Source organism: Staurois parvus, unplaced genomic scaffold, assembly GCF_062004578.1.
Source record: "Staurois parvus isolate SC_StPar_1 unplaced genomic scaffold, SC_StPar_1.0 ptg000636l, whole genome shotgun sequence".
Lineage (NCBI taxonomy): Eukaryota > Metazoa > Chordata > Amphibia > Anura > Ranidae > Staurois > Staurois parvus.
In genome coordinates this window covers 5,754,388-5,771,204 of record NW_028318432.1, presented here as the reverse complement: position 1 = coordinate 5,771,204, position 16,817 = coordinate 5,754,388, and the positions used below count along the sequence as shown (strand labels likewise).

At 40.8% G+C, this 16,817-nt stretch overlaps 1 protein-coding gene across 3 annotated transcripts in view; it reads left to right on the top strand.

Annotated features, from left to right (window-relative positions):
- Positions 1 to 16,817, top strand: part of SPAG6 (sperm associated antigen 6) — a 162,361-nt gene that overhangs the window by 28,666 nt on the left and 116,878 nt on the right. For all 3 annotated transcript variants that reach the window (XM_089693750.1, XM_089693751.1, XM_089693752.1), the window contains one exon: positions 6,935 to 7,101. In XM_089693750.1, the coding sequence (XP_089549876.1) occupies positions 6,935 to 7,101 (167 nt within the window). The remainder of the gene's footprint in view (positions 1 to 6,934; positions 7,102 to 16,817) is intronic.

Genomic DNA, 16,817 nt, shown 5'->3' with positions numbered 1-16,817 from the left:
CAGATCCTCTGTTTTTATGTTGAGAAGTTTGGCCAAGTGTATGTTCAGGCCTCTACTAACGTCAGCTTCAACTGCATGGTGCTACAGCCTGTTGTTTAAGTAATGGTCTTTAAACTTTTCTTTTCTGTTGGCATTGTTCTTGTGATGCCCATTCCTCATTTTTGTATTTCTTTTGGAGGCCCTAGACTTTGTCTGTGCCCTGTACTGTTCGAGAAAGAAAACAGGACTTTTGAATTGTATAAATAACTAAACACAAATTACATCAACGTGTTTTATACTCAAACAAATAATGTGCATATATGCAGTGAAAAGAACATTTTAACATTTTTGCTTGCTAATATAGGGATCCTTCCAACTCTTTTTTTCCAGTGCACAATCACCTGAAGATAGTAGTAGCATATAGTATTTTAAAGTGGCACATCAGACCCTACTACTTAAACCTTTACAGGCGGTACATAAAAAGCATGCAAAACTAGTCACTTTAAAGTTCTGGTCCCCCTGTAAAGATTACTACCAACCTGACCAGAGAGCATTGCAGCTGTTACCCACCTTTCTCTTTCCCCCACTTATGTTGTAGGATTGAGCCGCTAGGTCAGTGTGACACTCCAAGGTGCTGCCCTTTTCCTCCCTTCCATTCCATCCCCTTCTCTACTCCCTCTTCCCTATTCACTCTTTCCTTGACTCTTTTGGTGTTGGTGGATGCATTAGTAAGCCCAAGCACTGCAGTAAGTGGCAGTAATATTAACCCACGGCATTGGTATATATACTTCCTATAATTTGGTGCCTGTGAAAGTACTACTAAATCTCTCTTCCAGGATTAAAAGTAATAATAATCCCCCCAAAATGTTCATTTATTAAATGTCTGCATTCAGACATTGCAACTGTTTTTTTCAGCTGACAGTCTGCTTTCATGTAAAAACAATCCTAGTGGCTAATCAGCAGATAAAATTTTTTTTTGTCATTTTCCAAGAAATTGTGGTGAAAAATATCTTCCATGGACTCAACATGCATCTCAGCAAATTCCTTGGAGTGTCTGCTTTCCGAAAAGGGGTCATTTGGGTGGGTTTTCTACTGCCCTGGCATTTTAGCACCTCAAGAAACCTTGAGGCAGCAATAGGGTTTTTGGTTCAAATCCCAACCACTGCACCACCTGCCTGGAATTTGCATGTTCTCCCTATGGCTGCGTGGGTTTCCTCTGGGTACTCCGGTTTCCTCCCACACTCCAAAGACATGCTGGTAGGTTAATTTTCTCCTATGTAAATTTGCCCTTGTATGTGTATGTATGAATGTGAGTGAATCTTCGGTCACAGCAAACCTGACTTTGAAATCGTGCAACTCCACTTGAATTTGTCAGTCCAACTTTAGGTGCAACTTGGAAGACATCTGTGCGACTTAATGCACAGATGTCTATGCAAGTTGGACCTGAACTGCAAAAAGTAGTGCATGAAGTACTTTTAAAATTGGTGCAACTCCGATAGAGTGGGAATCACTCTAATATGACTGCTTCCATTGTGGGCAATAGGGTGCAACTTGTTATGCGATTTGAAACTATCAAATCACATGAAAGGTCGCACCAGTGTGACCGGGGACATAGGGACCTTAGATTGTATGCGTCTTGGAGGTTAGGGACTGATAAGAATGTTTTATATATATATATATATATATATATATATACTCACCGGCCACTTTATTAGGTACACCTGTTCAATTGCTTGGTAACATAAATTACTAGTCAGCCAATCACATGGCAGCAACACAATGCAATTAGGCATGTAGACGTGGTGAAAACAACTTGCTGAAGTTCAAACCAACCATCAGAATGGGGAAGAAATGGGATTTATGTGACTTGGAACATGGCATGGTTTTTGGTGCCTGACGGGCTGGTCTGAGTATTTCATAAACTGCCAATTTACTGGGATTTTCACTCACAACCATCTCTAGGGTTTATAGACAATGGTCCGAAAAAGAGAAAATATCCAGTGAGCTGCAGTTGTGTGGATGAAAATGCCTTGTTGATGTCAGAGGTCAGAGGAGAATGGGCAGACTGGTTGCTGCGACATTCAGATGGGGTCAGAATTTGGCGTAAACAACATGAAAGCATGGATCCAGCCTGCCTCGTATCAATGGTTCAGGCTGGTGGTGTAATGGTGTGGGGGGTATTTTCTTGGCACTAGCAAGGTGTACCTAATAAAGTGGCCGATGAGTGTATGTAAAGCACTGCATAAATTGACGGCACTATAAAAGTACATGTAATAATGTGTGTCCTTTGTGTGCCTTTGCTGTGTTGGTTTATCTTAGGTGCTATGCAAATAGAAGAAATGGCATTTGGCAGTATTGTTCTGTTAGGCCTGGCAGAACTGAAATGAACCAGAGTGTATAACTGAATAGTCTGACTGCTGGGTTACCAAACTAGCAGAGTGCTGCCTGTACCTAACTGCAAAGAATAAAATACTGCAAAACTTGGAAAATAACTATGTGTTAATCTATTGGAAACCACAGAACAATACAAATGTGTGCAGCTTGCACAATTTAATCCTGATAATGCAAAGTAATATAAATAAGCGGACAACAGAAAAATTATATAAGGAAATATACATAGCCTTAAATTGGACTTAAGGCTACTTTATCATTTTAGACCTCTGGTGCCCAAACTGCGACCATTTGTAACTTATTGTACGGCCCTTGGGGCATCTGCAGACCAAAGTCTGTTACGCCTTGCCTAGGTGCTTCCTCAGAGCAGTGAAGGTAAAATATTCTTTGAATGGGTTCTAGGAGTTAAATGGCTTGTTTTATTTCTTTCCCACTGTATTAATTTTTCTGTGCTACCCATATCTTTTCACTTTTTATGTTTTTTTCCCCTCTGATTATTTTCATAATGAAGCTTGCTCGAAGAAATATAAAATGTGGCACAAATCATTTTTAAGGAGGCTATTGGGAGCACAAATGTGGAAACATTGATCTGTAAAGGACTGTCATAGCAATGATCTCATATTTGTGTGGGTTTCCAGTCTGTGACGCCCCAGTCTCCAACAACTCCTCCTATAGAATTTTTTTTAGTCTTGGGCCATCCTTCGCAGCATGACTTCTATTGCATGTCGGTAATGTATGAGACCTTTCTGTAGCATTGCATTCACTACATGTTATGTGCAGCCCTTTAATGATGCACTTGAGACCCACTGCACCAAGAAGGTTGCTGCTTGCGGTGTGGTGCGGTATACCGCATGCGATTCGAACAGGAACCACGCCGCATTCCTGTGCAAATCACATGCGAATTGTGTGCGGTGCAATTGGAGCCATACATTTTCTATGGCTCCAATCGCACCACATCCGCACCAAAAATGTACAAGACCCTCTTTTTGGTCGCACTAGAATCGAATCGCATGGGTATTCATACCCATGCGATCCGATTCTGCACATCGCACCGCGTTTTGCGGACCGATTTTAGGGTTTTGTTAATATACACGCTCGCAGTGGTTCGCATGAACGGGGTGCGATTCTGATTCGGTGCAGAATTCTCACAGAAAACGCTGCAAATTCTGCACCACATCAGTGTGAACCAGGGCTGAATGATATAGCACAATGTTAAAAAAAATAAATAAATAATTAGAACCCAAACATAAAAGATTGCTTGATATTATTTATGTATAATAATAGTGTTATCACAATTTTTCCACCAAATAAGACCCTTAAGTCTCATGCACATTGAACGTTTTTAATGCCGCTGTTTAGGGGCATCTGGCATTTTTTTTTTCTGTCTGTAAGCGCACCTGCATGTTAGCCCATGTGTCCATGCACACATAGGCATTTAGAGGAGTTTAGACGCAGGTGCATTTAAAGGCAACCCCCCCCCTCACATCACCATCACTTCATTTAGCGCTTGAGTGTTAATTAATTGCAAGCACTTGATTCGCCTAATCACATTACGCGTGTTTACAAACTTTAAGCGTTTTTTGGTTTTCTGCCATAATGCCGCAGAAAGAAAGGCATCTAGAAGAGATGGCCAAAGTCCAGTGTGCATAAATGTTCTAAAATAAAGATATACATTTTTTTCAGGTGGGCAAATTAGTCATAGAGGTTGATTTACTAAACTGTGTACTTTGCAAAGTGTATTTGCGCTCTGTATGTGCATTTGCTCCAGAACTTAGTAAATGACTAGATTGTAAGCTCGAAAGAGCAGGGCCCTCGATCCCCTCATGTTTTGCATTGTATTGGTATTGTTCTGTCACATGTTCTGTCCCCCTTTGTAATGTACAGCGCTGAGCGAACTATTGGCGCTTTATAAATACTGTATAATAATGAGGTAAAACTTCACTTTGCACAGAATACCCAATCAAATGCAAGGAAAATGAAAAAAAAAACATAATTTTTGCTTGTACATGATTGGATGATATAAGTCAGCAGAACTTTGCAAAGTGCATAGTCTATTTGCCTTTAGTAAATTATCCCCATAGTGTTATAGAAAAATTAACCAACTGCTACATTTGGTCAGGAAATCAAGGTTTCGATGACCTCCAGTAACAGAATGGTTAAACGTTCTGTATTTTTGCTTCATCCAAGCTATTTATATAATTTTAGCCCAGTAATGTGTAATAGTATAGCTAAGTACTCTATAGCCCTTTGGGAGCTGAGTAACCATGTTTCTGCCACTGGAAGTTGACTGTACTACATCAAATCTGTAAATGTAATACTTGTGTCCTGCACTTAACCAGCCACAGATGTTCTGTGTTTTGCTCACACTCTGCGTCTCTGTAATGTGATGCATTATATAAAATAATATAAAATAAAAACATTTACAGATTATTAGTAGGTGTGTATCGGTGAAATCTAAGAGCAAAGGAGCTTCATTGGTGTAGCCTAGGGGACCAGTTTGATCCAGCTTGTGGATAACTAAAACGTATAAAAAAGAAAAAAAATTTGGAGGGACCATGGCACTTTCCTACAGAAGGATTTATTATATGAGCTCTGCAGTTTTTTTATGGATCATGTCATTTTAGGGAGCTCTAATTCCATAAAATTAGGCCACAGTATTTTTTATTATTGGATTATATCCAATAAAGTGTAATAGTTGTCTACCTTTTTATCATACCTTGCTGTTAAAAAAAAAAATAACTCCAGCCATATGCAAAGTTAACACCAGCCAAAAGATTTGTAAAGCGAGGCACATTGCAGTTGTCATACATTTGCCAACCAGCTATAGGATGTAGGGATAATGTAGGGTTGGGTTTGATATTTAATAAAAGTCGGTGTTACCCCAAATGAATGACATTTAATTTGCTAAAGCACTGTGTATCAACTGTCTTATTTTACTTGTCAAATCTTACTATTTATACACAATCTTCTAGTTTTTGTGTATAACAGTAACAAATTAATTGGACCCTGTCTAAATTGGCCCTAGTATGTGTATGTATGAATGTGAGTTAGGGACCTTAGATTGTACACCCCTTGAGGGTTAGGGACTGATGTGAATGTAAAATATATATGTAAAGTGCTGCGTAAATTAACAGCGCTATATAAGTATCTAAAATAAATAAAATACAAAGGCTGTTCCTCATAATTGCAGAGATCTCTTGTTTGACAGTGTTGTGCATTCTCTGGAGCTGGGAAACTGTATGATGTAAGGAAAATTACAGGGCAGCATTTGTCAGATTCAAGTAGATCTCTGACCCCGACACTAGGCTGAAGATTTCAACAAACTAAAGCTAAATAAAAGGGCAAATGTAAATATTTTGTCACATAACTCTGTACAGTTATTATAATAATTTAAAGTGATACTCCTTTTTCTTTTTTTTTAAAAATAATATACTTACCTGCTCTATGCAGTGGTTTTGCACAGAGCAGCTCTGATCCTCCTCTTCTTGAGTCCCTTGGCCGGTGCTACTGGCTCTTCCCCTTTGACCAGTGTCCCCAATAGCAAGCACTGGTGCGTGCTTGCTCCCGAGCCTCTTCCACTCTCTCCCACTGCTGTGTCTCAGCCAGTGAGGTGAGAGACCCAGGAGACCCCTGGCTCCCATGCACACTGCTGGATCGAGAGGGGGCTCAGATAAGTATTGTGGAGGGAGAAGCACACAGAATGTTTTTCTTTTTAAACAAAAAAAAAAAACCTTCAGCCCTCTAGAAACACTTTAGGATGAAATATTCTGATTCTTGCTTAAAAAGTGTATAGCCAAAACATTTTTTTTATTGGACAGAGTAGGGAAGGGTTAAGAGTCCTATCTTTATTTTTTACTTTCTATGTCCCATTGGAGAGATTTTCCTTCACTTCCTGTCCTGAAGACAGTGCGAAATCTGAGGAAATTCATATAAAGGCATACACAACTCCAGTTCCTCTTGTTCAACCCATAGGATCAATGAGAGAAATCAACTGATCCCTCCATCTGCATTAAACAGCATGAATGGAAGAATGTCTCCTTCCGGCTATTGTATTCAAGCAGCTGTAGTGCCTGTGCCTGCCTGAATGCAATGGTGCTGCAGAGCAGTGACTGCATCTGATAATTTTCCACCCACAATAATTTTTCAATTAACTTTTGTTGAGCCAGGTGGTGCTTGCAGGGCCACCCAGGGCTGCCAATTCAGCAGGAAGCCATCTATGGTGGCCGTATTGGACAGTTGTCAGCAGAGCCAATATCTCCACTTCAAGATTTAGCTTCCCCTCTACCTTTGATGACAACTTTAAAATGTTAGATTTTCCCTCACTTTTTGTCGCAGAAAGAAAAGGGTAAAACAACCCAGCGGGGACACAGACTGCATAAAAAACTTGCTGGTCCTTACCTACTCAGTACTAAACAAACAAAAAAGGTTTGAGCCATGGCTGACTCTCTTTAAAGTAGATCATATGATATCCTGATAAATATTTTTTCTTCCCTCTGATAAGGAAGGTACATCTTCACTCTTCTTACAATGTAATATATCTTCTTCATTCTCTCCTGTTACTTAGGCGTTATGTCTCTGCTGCGGCCCCTTCTTCTGGATGTGGTCCCAACTATCCAGCAGACCTCTGCTCTGGCTCTCGGGAGGCTAGCCAATTATAATGATGATCTGGCAGAAGCAGTTGTTAAAGGAGACATTCTTCCACAGCTTGTATATTCACTCGCCGAACAGAATGTAAGTCAATACTTTATGGAGTTTTGTTTCTGATTTTCTACAATTGTTGCAATTAACATAACTAATAAGAAACACAATTCTGCATCTAGATCAAGTTCAAAGGTGGCTATCCATTATATATTTGAGCAAATACCTTTCTGACTTTATCCTTTTAAAGAATAAAGTGAACCTGTCACCTGTTTTTCAGTTCATAAGCAGAACTTTTTGTTTTCACAATGATAGTTGCCTGTTTGTGATACTTACCCACTTGCTTAACCTCTTTGAATCACTAACCCAGAACAAGATCGCTAATAAGGTCTTCTGAAATTTCATAAGCTGGCAATACACAAGTAGAATTTTGTTCTAACTTTTTCTTTTTAGGAACTTTTGTTTGATTTCCTAAATGTTAGCAGTGTCAAATTTGTTAACGACTGCAGTGACGAAAAAATTCAATGGAACAGAATTGAAATTTGTTCTCTAATGACGAATTTCTATCAGTGTTTGTCATTCTCATTCAGGAAAGTATTTTCGTTTCAAAGTCAAATGTTAAAAGCAAACAAAATTTTGTAGTGATTTTGAGCATCATTGATCAAGTCATCAGGAATTTTCAGACAAATGTTCGTTCAAAAATGTACAAGTGTATGGCCCTGCTTGTTTCAAGTCGATGATTAAAAAAAAGTACAAAAACCAGAAGGTCAGTATGTAAACCAGCAGCTAGCATTTTCTGAAGAAGGTCAGCAGTCGAATCCCTTATATATCTCCTAAAGTAGAACTAACCTCTAAACGTGAAGACTTGCTGAGTTACAGGGAACATACAGAAGTGTTAATTGTGCCTAGACAGCACCCTCATAATTTTACCTTTTTTGTCTTGAATTTCTTACAAATAACAGTGTACTTTATGGTATGTGAGGGTACCTAGGTACTCCTACAGCTTTCTCTTTAACAAAGGTTTGCTTTAGACGTAAAATTCCTGTCTAGGAGCAGGAACCACAAGGTAGCTGGTAATAACTGTCACGATCGCAAGATCGCCGCCACCAACATGCGACAATCTCATGACCGCTGCCACCAATATGTCACGATCGCGGCGTCAGACCCCAGACCTTCTCACCAAACTCGTGACCGAAGGACCGGCCGATCCAGACCGCGATGTGACGTGCGTAACAATGCCACACCCAGCTGCACCCTACACAGCGATTTCCCAGCTAATGGATTTCAATCTGTGCCTGCAGCCTGGATGCGCTTGTTACTGAGTTGGGTTAATTACGCAACTGACCCTTACACTGCCACCACCCCTTTTTGTACAGAGAAAGGGGAGACTCTCTTTATCAAATATACACTGTAATGGTTGAAAATTCGTCTGTCCAGTACGGTCACCGCAGGCCTATTGGGCAGAGGATTAAACAAACACAGTAGCGTCTCTTTAGAGGCAGGAATTTGTAAATTGCAATTAAGCGATTTAGAAACAGTTTAACACTTTCAGAAAGAAAGATTTATTACTAAAAGAGCCAAACAGGTGCAATAAAATATTTACAGAAAAAGATGTAACTAAGAGATATATATATATATATATATATATATATATATATATATATTTATATATATATACATACAAAGAACCATAGCACAGCAAAGAGATATCAGAGAGGAAGTTAAAGGGTTAAGTTACTTGCCAATTAAGCCTTAGCCATAAGCAGATCAAAGTTTCAGAGCAAAGGGTCTCCCCAGGTGGTATATTGATGTTACAATTGGGAGATGTCTTCAACTTCACTTTTTAGGCCTGCTAGCCTGTGTTTTAAAGTCTGGGGGCTCTGAGTAACTGACCAATACTCTGTTTAGGGAGGGATCGTCGGGCGGACTCTGAATTAGAACCAACATCTTCATAATCCATGATATGAAACATAGGGGACAAACTGACCTGAGGGATGCTCATTTAATTCTGCCACCTAAGCTGCTAGGTCTTATGAGGTTACAATCTCCTCAACTCCTGGGAAAAGCTGCCTTATCTCGGTTACGAAGTGAGAAATTACACATGTCCTTGGGCAGGGAGTCTCTGTCTCACCTGGGGGGCTTTGTAGCTCTGGGCCCCCTGCTGCTTTACCTGCCAATGACACTTTTAACACACACACATCTGTCACTGTGCCTCTCAGGAAGAGAGGGGGAAGGAGAAAAGGAAATGAGAGACACAATATATACTCCATACCAAGATGGAGGTGCCTACAAAATGGCTGAACTGCGTACTTCACTGTGTTTTGCGCAGTTTTTGCGACAAAAACTTTCTCAGTCCCCTCTAAATCTGGTTTCCCTAATACTGACTTTCATGATTCAAAGGCCAAGACCCACTCTCCAGCTACCCCCCTGTTTAATGAGAGCACCTTTCACACCTTGGGCCTGCCCACAGCCTTCCTTAAGTTTGGCCCTCAGGCCTGCCCCTAGCCTTCCTATCATCTGGCTTCTGTGCTGGAAATTCTCCCATTGTATCAAAGAGCAGCACTGAGTCTTTGCGTTTGCATAAATAATTCATGTGTATGCCAATGAATAGAGCCTAAATGGCAGGTTGTTGTATAGAGCAGACACTTGACCCGGGATAAGCAGGTGGTTGTTTATTGCATTTAAATGGCCCCATAAGAGACTGTTAAAACCACATCACCTAAACTAAAGCAGTTCTCTCCTACCTTAATAAACATATTGGAGTATCTGCACAGACTATCTGTAGACAGCGGCATAGTTACCTCAAGGCAAACAAGGCTTTTGCCTAGGGCGGAAATTTTCAGGGGGGTGGAAGAGTGGAAACAAGTGGCAGGGATAAGGACCTGGTCAGCTTTGCCATGAGATCCGAAGGAGGCTGCGCTGGTGGAGGGCGCCCGATTTTAGTGTTGCCTAGGGTAGCACATGAACTAAATACACCACTGGCTGTAGAGGAAAGTAGAATGCCTGTGTCTCCATATTACCCAACTCCATCTGTAAAGGTACATATAAGAGACAAATTATCATTCAGAATGTTGGTCAGGCAACCTATATTCTGGAGATCAATAGCTGTTTTTTTGGTTGTTACTGAATAATCATCCCAATCTTTCCTTTACATATGTGTTTCTTTATCGTACATCACGGGACACAGAACAGGCTATTCATGACTATGTGGGTTATATGCCACCTATAGGTGAATGGACACTTGCAGACCAATCAAACAGCAATTCCTACCCATATAACACCTCCTACACCGGAAGTACTTCAGTTTTTTCACCAGTGTCTGTAAAGTGCATGGTCACTGATATGCTGCATGTGCTCTTGGAGGTCTGGAATAGTTCTGCTGCGAATCAAGGACTTTAATCGGATCCCTTCAAAAGCTGTTTGCCAAAATGGATGTTACCTGAGCCTCTTTGGATAGGAGAGAAGAATCCTCAAGATTTTCCTGTAATGCAGCCTTACGGCGCTGTACCCTGCAAAATGGAACCCTGTGCAGTGTTTGATCTTGTCTGAGGTGCTTTGCAGCAGGGTGCTAAACAGGTTCAAGGGGGTAGACCACAGATGTAAGGGGGGCCGAGTCCTTGAAGGTCTTTTATGACAGAGCCCACCGTGATGGGTAAAGGTTGGACTCCTGTTATGATTTAGAGTCCTGTGGTGGGAAGTTTTACATTTGCAGTGTTTCTTTGAAAATCTGACTGTCTGGTCAATCTTTCAGTGGTCACTGGGGGCAATGTGCTTTTTGGTCTGGCCAGACCCTGCTCTGTGTGTCTCTGAAGGCAAATTGAGCTGCGGTGTACTCTAACCACTAGAGGCCGCGGTGCCACTCTGTATAGCCTACTCTTTCATTTTTTAATATTTATTTTACATACTGTAGTTTGTTTTTCTCTCTGAAAGGAAAGAGAGAGATGCAATATATCTCTCTCTGTCATTCAGAAAGAAAATTAACCAAATGTAATATCTCCTGTGCTCCGGGACCCAGGCCGGTGGTGAGTAGATGGAATCAAACTCCAAAAAGAAAGGAACCACCGGAATAAACAAGGTCGTGCAGCTCCACATCAAGGCTGGGGAAGCCCAAACAAAACTGTGAAGGAGAACAACAAAAGAGAAGCGCACCAACCTTGCGCATTACCTCAGTACCATTCTTTTATTCAATAAATTTTTGGTTACTCACAAACAGCGAATAAAAACAAGCATGTAAGTCCTCAAAGGGACTTTAGAGGCAAGATGCCAATGCGAATCCCATCATGGAGGAAGCCACTCAGTACAGCTGACGCGTTTCGAAGGACATGCCTTCTTCCTCAGAGGAATGAGGAAGAAGGCATGTCCTTCGAAACGCGTCAGCTGTACTGAGTGGCTTCCTCCATGATGGGATTCGCATTGGCATCTTGCCTCTAAAGTCCCTTTGAGGACTTACATGCTTGTTTTTATTCGCTGTTTGTGAGTACCATTCTTTTATTCAATAAATTTTTGGTTACTGAGGTAATGCGCAAGGTTGGTGCGCTTCTCTTTTGTTGTTCTCCTTCACAATTCAGAGAGAAAACACAGGGGCAGGCTTCATAGCGACTGATCACTGTGATAGCCAATCAGAGGCTATCACAGAGATCAGGTGACCCAGAATTGGGAGTTCCAGGTCCCGATCGTTAATACAGGACTTGGGGCTCATGGTGAGACCCCAGTCTCTGTGTTAGGAGCATGCCACACCACGCGCCCCCAGCACAAAGGGAGATACGCAAATTTGTCTCCCCACAGCAGAAAGCCCAGTGTGGTGAGGCTGCATATTTGTATGGAGTCAGAATCAAGGGGTTAAAGGAGTTGGGTCTCCAGGGTAGCTTGTATTTGATCTGCAGGAGCTTACATTTAGGCTGTACTGCTGTGGCTTAGAGGCTGCATTCAGGCTGAGTTTGATACATATGTGCTTGACTAGTCCTGCAAAACTAATATGGAGCCAAGTGCAGTAAATGTCGATACAGTCCTTTGATGAAACAATACACTTCTAGAAAGCGGAGTAGGGCAGTTGCAGCATTGTATTGCATTATTGCATGCACACCTTGCATAAACTGCATACGTACATGCATACTTAACCTCCCTGGCGGTATGATTATTTCAGATTTTTGGTGCTGAAAGCGGTACCATTTTTTTGCATGGAAATATGTATTTTTTTTATTGTAGGCTGTAATTTTTAGGAAAAACTCACTGAAATCTGTCCGAACAAGAGTCTAGTAAACATCCCGGGTAGGATAAAATTTGAAACACAAAATCATAAATTATAATTTAATAAATAATCATAAAAATAATATAAAAATAATAAAAAATTTAATTCAATAATATAATCAAACCAAAAACACTGAAATGTGAAATAGAGCGCCAAGTTCGCACATTGCTGAGCTCAGTTGCAAAATCGTTTTCAGTTTCTGATGACGAATTTCCCCCACGAATCATTATCACTCAATTCTGTAAGTGGTTCTAATTTACTATCGCTGTTCTCTAGCTGATCTAAACCGCTTTTGACCTAAAGGGACACTTTTTGGACGCCATGGACATTTCTCAGTTTCCAGGCAGAAAGAACAGACAAAATGCAGGCAGGGCACAGGACAAAGCACTAGGGACAATATGTATGTGAAATAGGTTGAAACAGCAATGTTTTACTGTGTAAAATGAAAAAAAAAAAAAAATGACATTTTTTAAAATTTTTAAATTTCCCGCCGCCGGCGGCGCCCGTACGTCCCGACGTCACAGGGACAGGACACAGAAGCCGGATGCCGGCATCGGCCGGAGGAGATGGCCGGGGACGCTGCAGGGGACACATCGTGGGAGCGCTGGGTAAGGTAAGTGAAGAACACTTGCCGGAGCAGCGCCGCATGGTATTCCCGAGTGTAGCTCGGGGTTACCGCTTTTGGTACTGAAATGTTACCCCGAGCTACACTCGGGAATACCGCCAAGGAGGTTAAGTGCATACTTGCAAAACTGTATACATAGATCCATACTTATCTTTGCAAAGACTGCATATGTTCATGCATACCTAAATGTATACTTGCATAGACTACATACTTATACTTGCATAAAATGCATACGTACATGCATGCTTGTGTGAACAGCGAACTTGTATAATCTGCATACTTGCATATCTGAGTACCTGTATATTTGCATAAACTAAACTGCATAAATCTTCAAAATCAATAAATAAGCCCTATATTCACCGCACAAATGAGATGTGAAAATGTGTATATATATATAAAAAAAAAGGACCTAAGTCAATAAATGAATGCATAGAATGTGTAAGCATGGAGCTGCCCTAATATTTAATAATGCAATAATCTCCTCATGAAACAATGATGAATAAAAGCAGCACTCAGTTCACCCAATTCAGTAGCACTCATCAGATATCGTGGCCCATCCAAACCTGATATGCAATAGCGCTTATGGTGAGTGTCAGCGTAGTACAGATCATCAATCAACAAACCCTTCATCAATTAGAGGATGATATGATAGCGGGACATCCTCCAAACTATTACACTCCGTAATCAAGGAAAGATGTAAAAGAAAACTTATAGCGTGAATCCATTAAAATGAAGGGTTTGTTGATTGATGATCTGTACTATGCTGACACTCACCATAAGCACTATTGCCGATCAGGTTTGGAGGGGCCACGATATCTGGTTAGTGCTACTGAATTGGGGGATGTGTTCCTCTGGAGCACGTGGTGATATCTGAGTGCACTTTATTCAATCAGTTATTATGTTGTTCACATGGTGATTTCGGTGGATCAATAAGGACTTTGCACTTCATCACAATTTTCATTTTTCAGTTGATGGACTTATGTTAAATTAGTTAAATATTCACAGTGTTATATTTTGTGTCATATTTTCACTCTGCTAGTGTTATATATATATATATATATATATATATATATATATATATATATATTTGCGATTTGTGCACAAACTGCATAAACGCATACTTGTATACTTGCATAACTGCATACCTATGTACCTACATAACTACATACCTGTGTACCTGCATAGCTACATACTTGCATGCCTGCGTGATTGCATAGCTGTAGACCAACATGGCTATGTACCTGCATTCCTGTGGGGCTGCATAGTTAGGTGGCAATATAGTTGTTACATTATTGACTTAAATGGTCCCAGAAGGGGGAAGCATCTGAGAGGCAGGTGCACCACCCTCAGGTCCAGTGGATTCAGGGGGGGTGCCTGGCAGTGTTCACATTTCATGATAGCCCAGTGGTGTCAGGTTTATCTGGGCCACTGTGTTTGCCTGGCATTGCAGCTATTTCTGGTGGCGGAGCTGCAGTGCACTGCGGTGCATCACCCTGAATGCACATGATGTTGTCTGAACTCGGTGGCTAGGCAGGGTCAGCCCTGGTTAGTTCTTGGAGGGGAGACTGCTTGGGAATCCCAGGTGCTGTAAAATTTTCCTCTACAGATTCTGAGACGGCTGTGTTTTGAGAAGTACCTCAGGCAGAGGATGCTAGGGTAGCCTCCGAGGTAATTCGAGACACTCGACAGACACTGTGTAGAAAAATCCAATTTTTAAAGGGAACATTTTTACTTTGATAGTTTATATAAATTAATGAGGTACTTGTATATGTTTTGAAATTATTTAGTTGTACTAACAAATAAACATTTAAAGTGTAACTCCACCTTGGCGGGAACAAATGGTAAATTGTAATTGAATGTTATTAAAATTATCTTTCCTGTTCAATCTCTGTACTTTTCTGTAAAATTCAAAGCAATATGGTAGGCTGGAGTTGGCATATAGAACCTCTCCAAAAATGTAATTTCCTGCTTGTGTGATATAGCTCACTGTTTTTCCAGAAGTCTGCACTAAAGTGGTTGTAAACCCTTACATACGGTATACCCAGTGAAATGACTGGCCTCAGGTGATGCAAAGTGATTAAACAAATCCTCCCACATACGTTGTACCTGTTTATCTGTAGTCTTCTCTTCATCCATTCAAAGTGCAGAATTTACACAACATTTCTGATCTCTGAAAAGAGGGGGCGGGGAGCTAAAGTTATATCAGTGAAGAGTGCTCTGAGAGCTGATTGGAGGGAAGAGACCCCCCCCCCCTTTCACAAAGCACACAGTAACAAAGCCGAGACTGTCAATCTGCTGGAGATCCCTCCCCATCATTATTTTTCTCTTGGTGCCAGGAAAACTTGTCAGAAGATAGCAGAGGGAAGAAGTGGCAGACAGAATTGCCACCCAGTGCTCTGGATTTTGACAAGTACACACTGTAGAGGGATGTGCTTTATTCATATTTAATCTCTGATGCTTATAACCACTTTAAGATACATGTCAGATTTTAGGCAATCTCTGTAGCATAAATTTCATTTTCTGGTGAAATACTTCCAAAGGGTTACTTTTAAAGGGAAGTAGAACCTGGCACTTTTCACATTAACAGCTGTTATTTTAGCTGAGAGAGAGCAGGACCAATGACTGGTCGTGCATTTCACACCTAGGCCTTTACTGATGTCCTAGCTGAATCAAACCAGCAATTTCTGGCTTAAAATTTAGTATAGAAAATACAAGGACAACGAAAATGCTGGGTCTGGATAAGCTGGGGGTGAACTGTATAAAACAAATTGTAAATAAATGTATTGTACTCACCAAAAGTACTTATCTGTGCACAAAATCCACCCTCCTTTCTTTCCTCAAGAAGAGTTGTGCAGGTTATCTGTATGTTTCAGTTCCAACAATAAGTTTAGGTAGGATATATGAGCAAAATGCTCACTATTGTTTCTTGGCCCTACTGCAATAACAAATAATATATACTTTAAAGAGGATCTTCAGCCTGTTTGAAAAAAATACTATAGCTGCTGACTTTTAATAAAAAGACATTTACCTGTCCAGGGATCCAGCACCATCCTCACCCAGACCAGTTCTTCACCGGTCTTCGGGCCCCCAGTGGGCTGTGAGTCCTTGCGGCTTTCCACTGTGTAAGAGTTTACAGGCGGGAGAGGGGGGAGAACTTCCAGTAGAATCGGCTAGGTGATCTGACTGGAAGTGGGAGTGGGTACCTACCATAAATAGGTACCCCCTCCCCCCTCCCTCCCCTTAACAAAATGTCCAAAAGTGTTAGAGGAGTGGGGGGGGGGGGCATAAAGCAGAAATTCCCTTTTTAGGTTGAAGTTCCACTTTATTGTAAGTGGTATTGCTGTGAAGGTTAGGAGTAGGAGAATTTTTGGTGGAAGGTCAAGGTAATGGCAAAAAAATTACAGCTTTTTTTTACTATTTTGGGCCAGATTTCCTTTGATAATAAGAGAACAGTAGATCTCTACTGTATTACCATCTACCACCAAATGAAAGCCAAAGTAGTCTTGTAAAAACAAGGTATATTTCATTTGTATACACTAAGTAATTGTGATGATATGTACAGTTTTACTAACACATGCCAAAGTTGCAAAACTGGGTTTAGGCTTTAGGATTTGTTTTACCATCGTGCATGAAGGGTTTAAAGCCCAGAAATACATTGTTTTTACTCAGAAGCCTAAAAAGTATAGAAATAAAAAATGAAGCTCTCTATACTCTGATTTCCTTCCAGGTTAAATGATGGAGGGTGTGGAACTGGACTTGAAACACAGAGCCCTGTAGTTGTTTACATGTCTGTTAACTGCAGAGTGTTGTTTTTAGAACATGCCCTATAGTGAGACAGTAATGCATATTAGTACACAAACTTGATGGACCCAAATCAAAAGTTCTTTAATGTTTAGGGAATATCCCCTCCCTCCTAGATTGTAAGCTCGAAAGAGC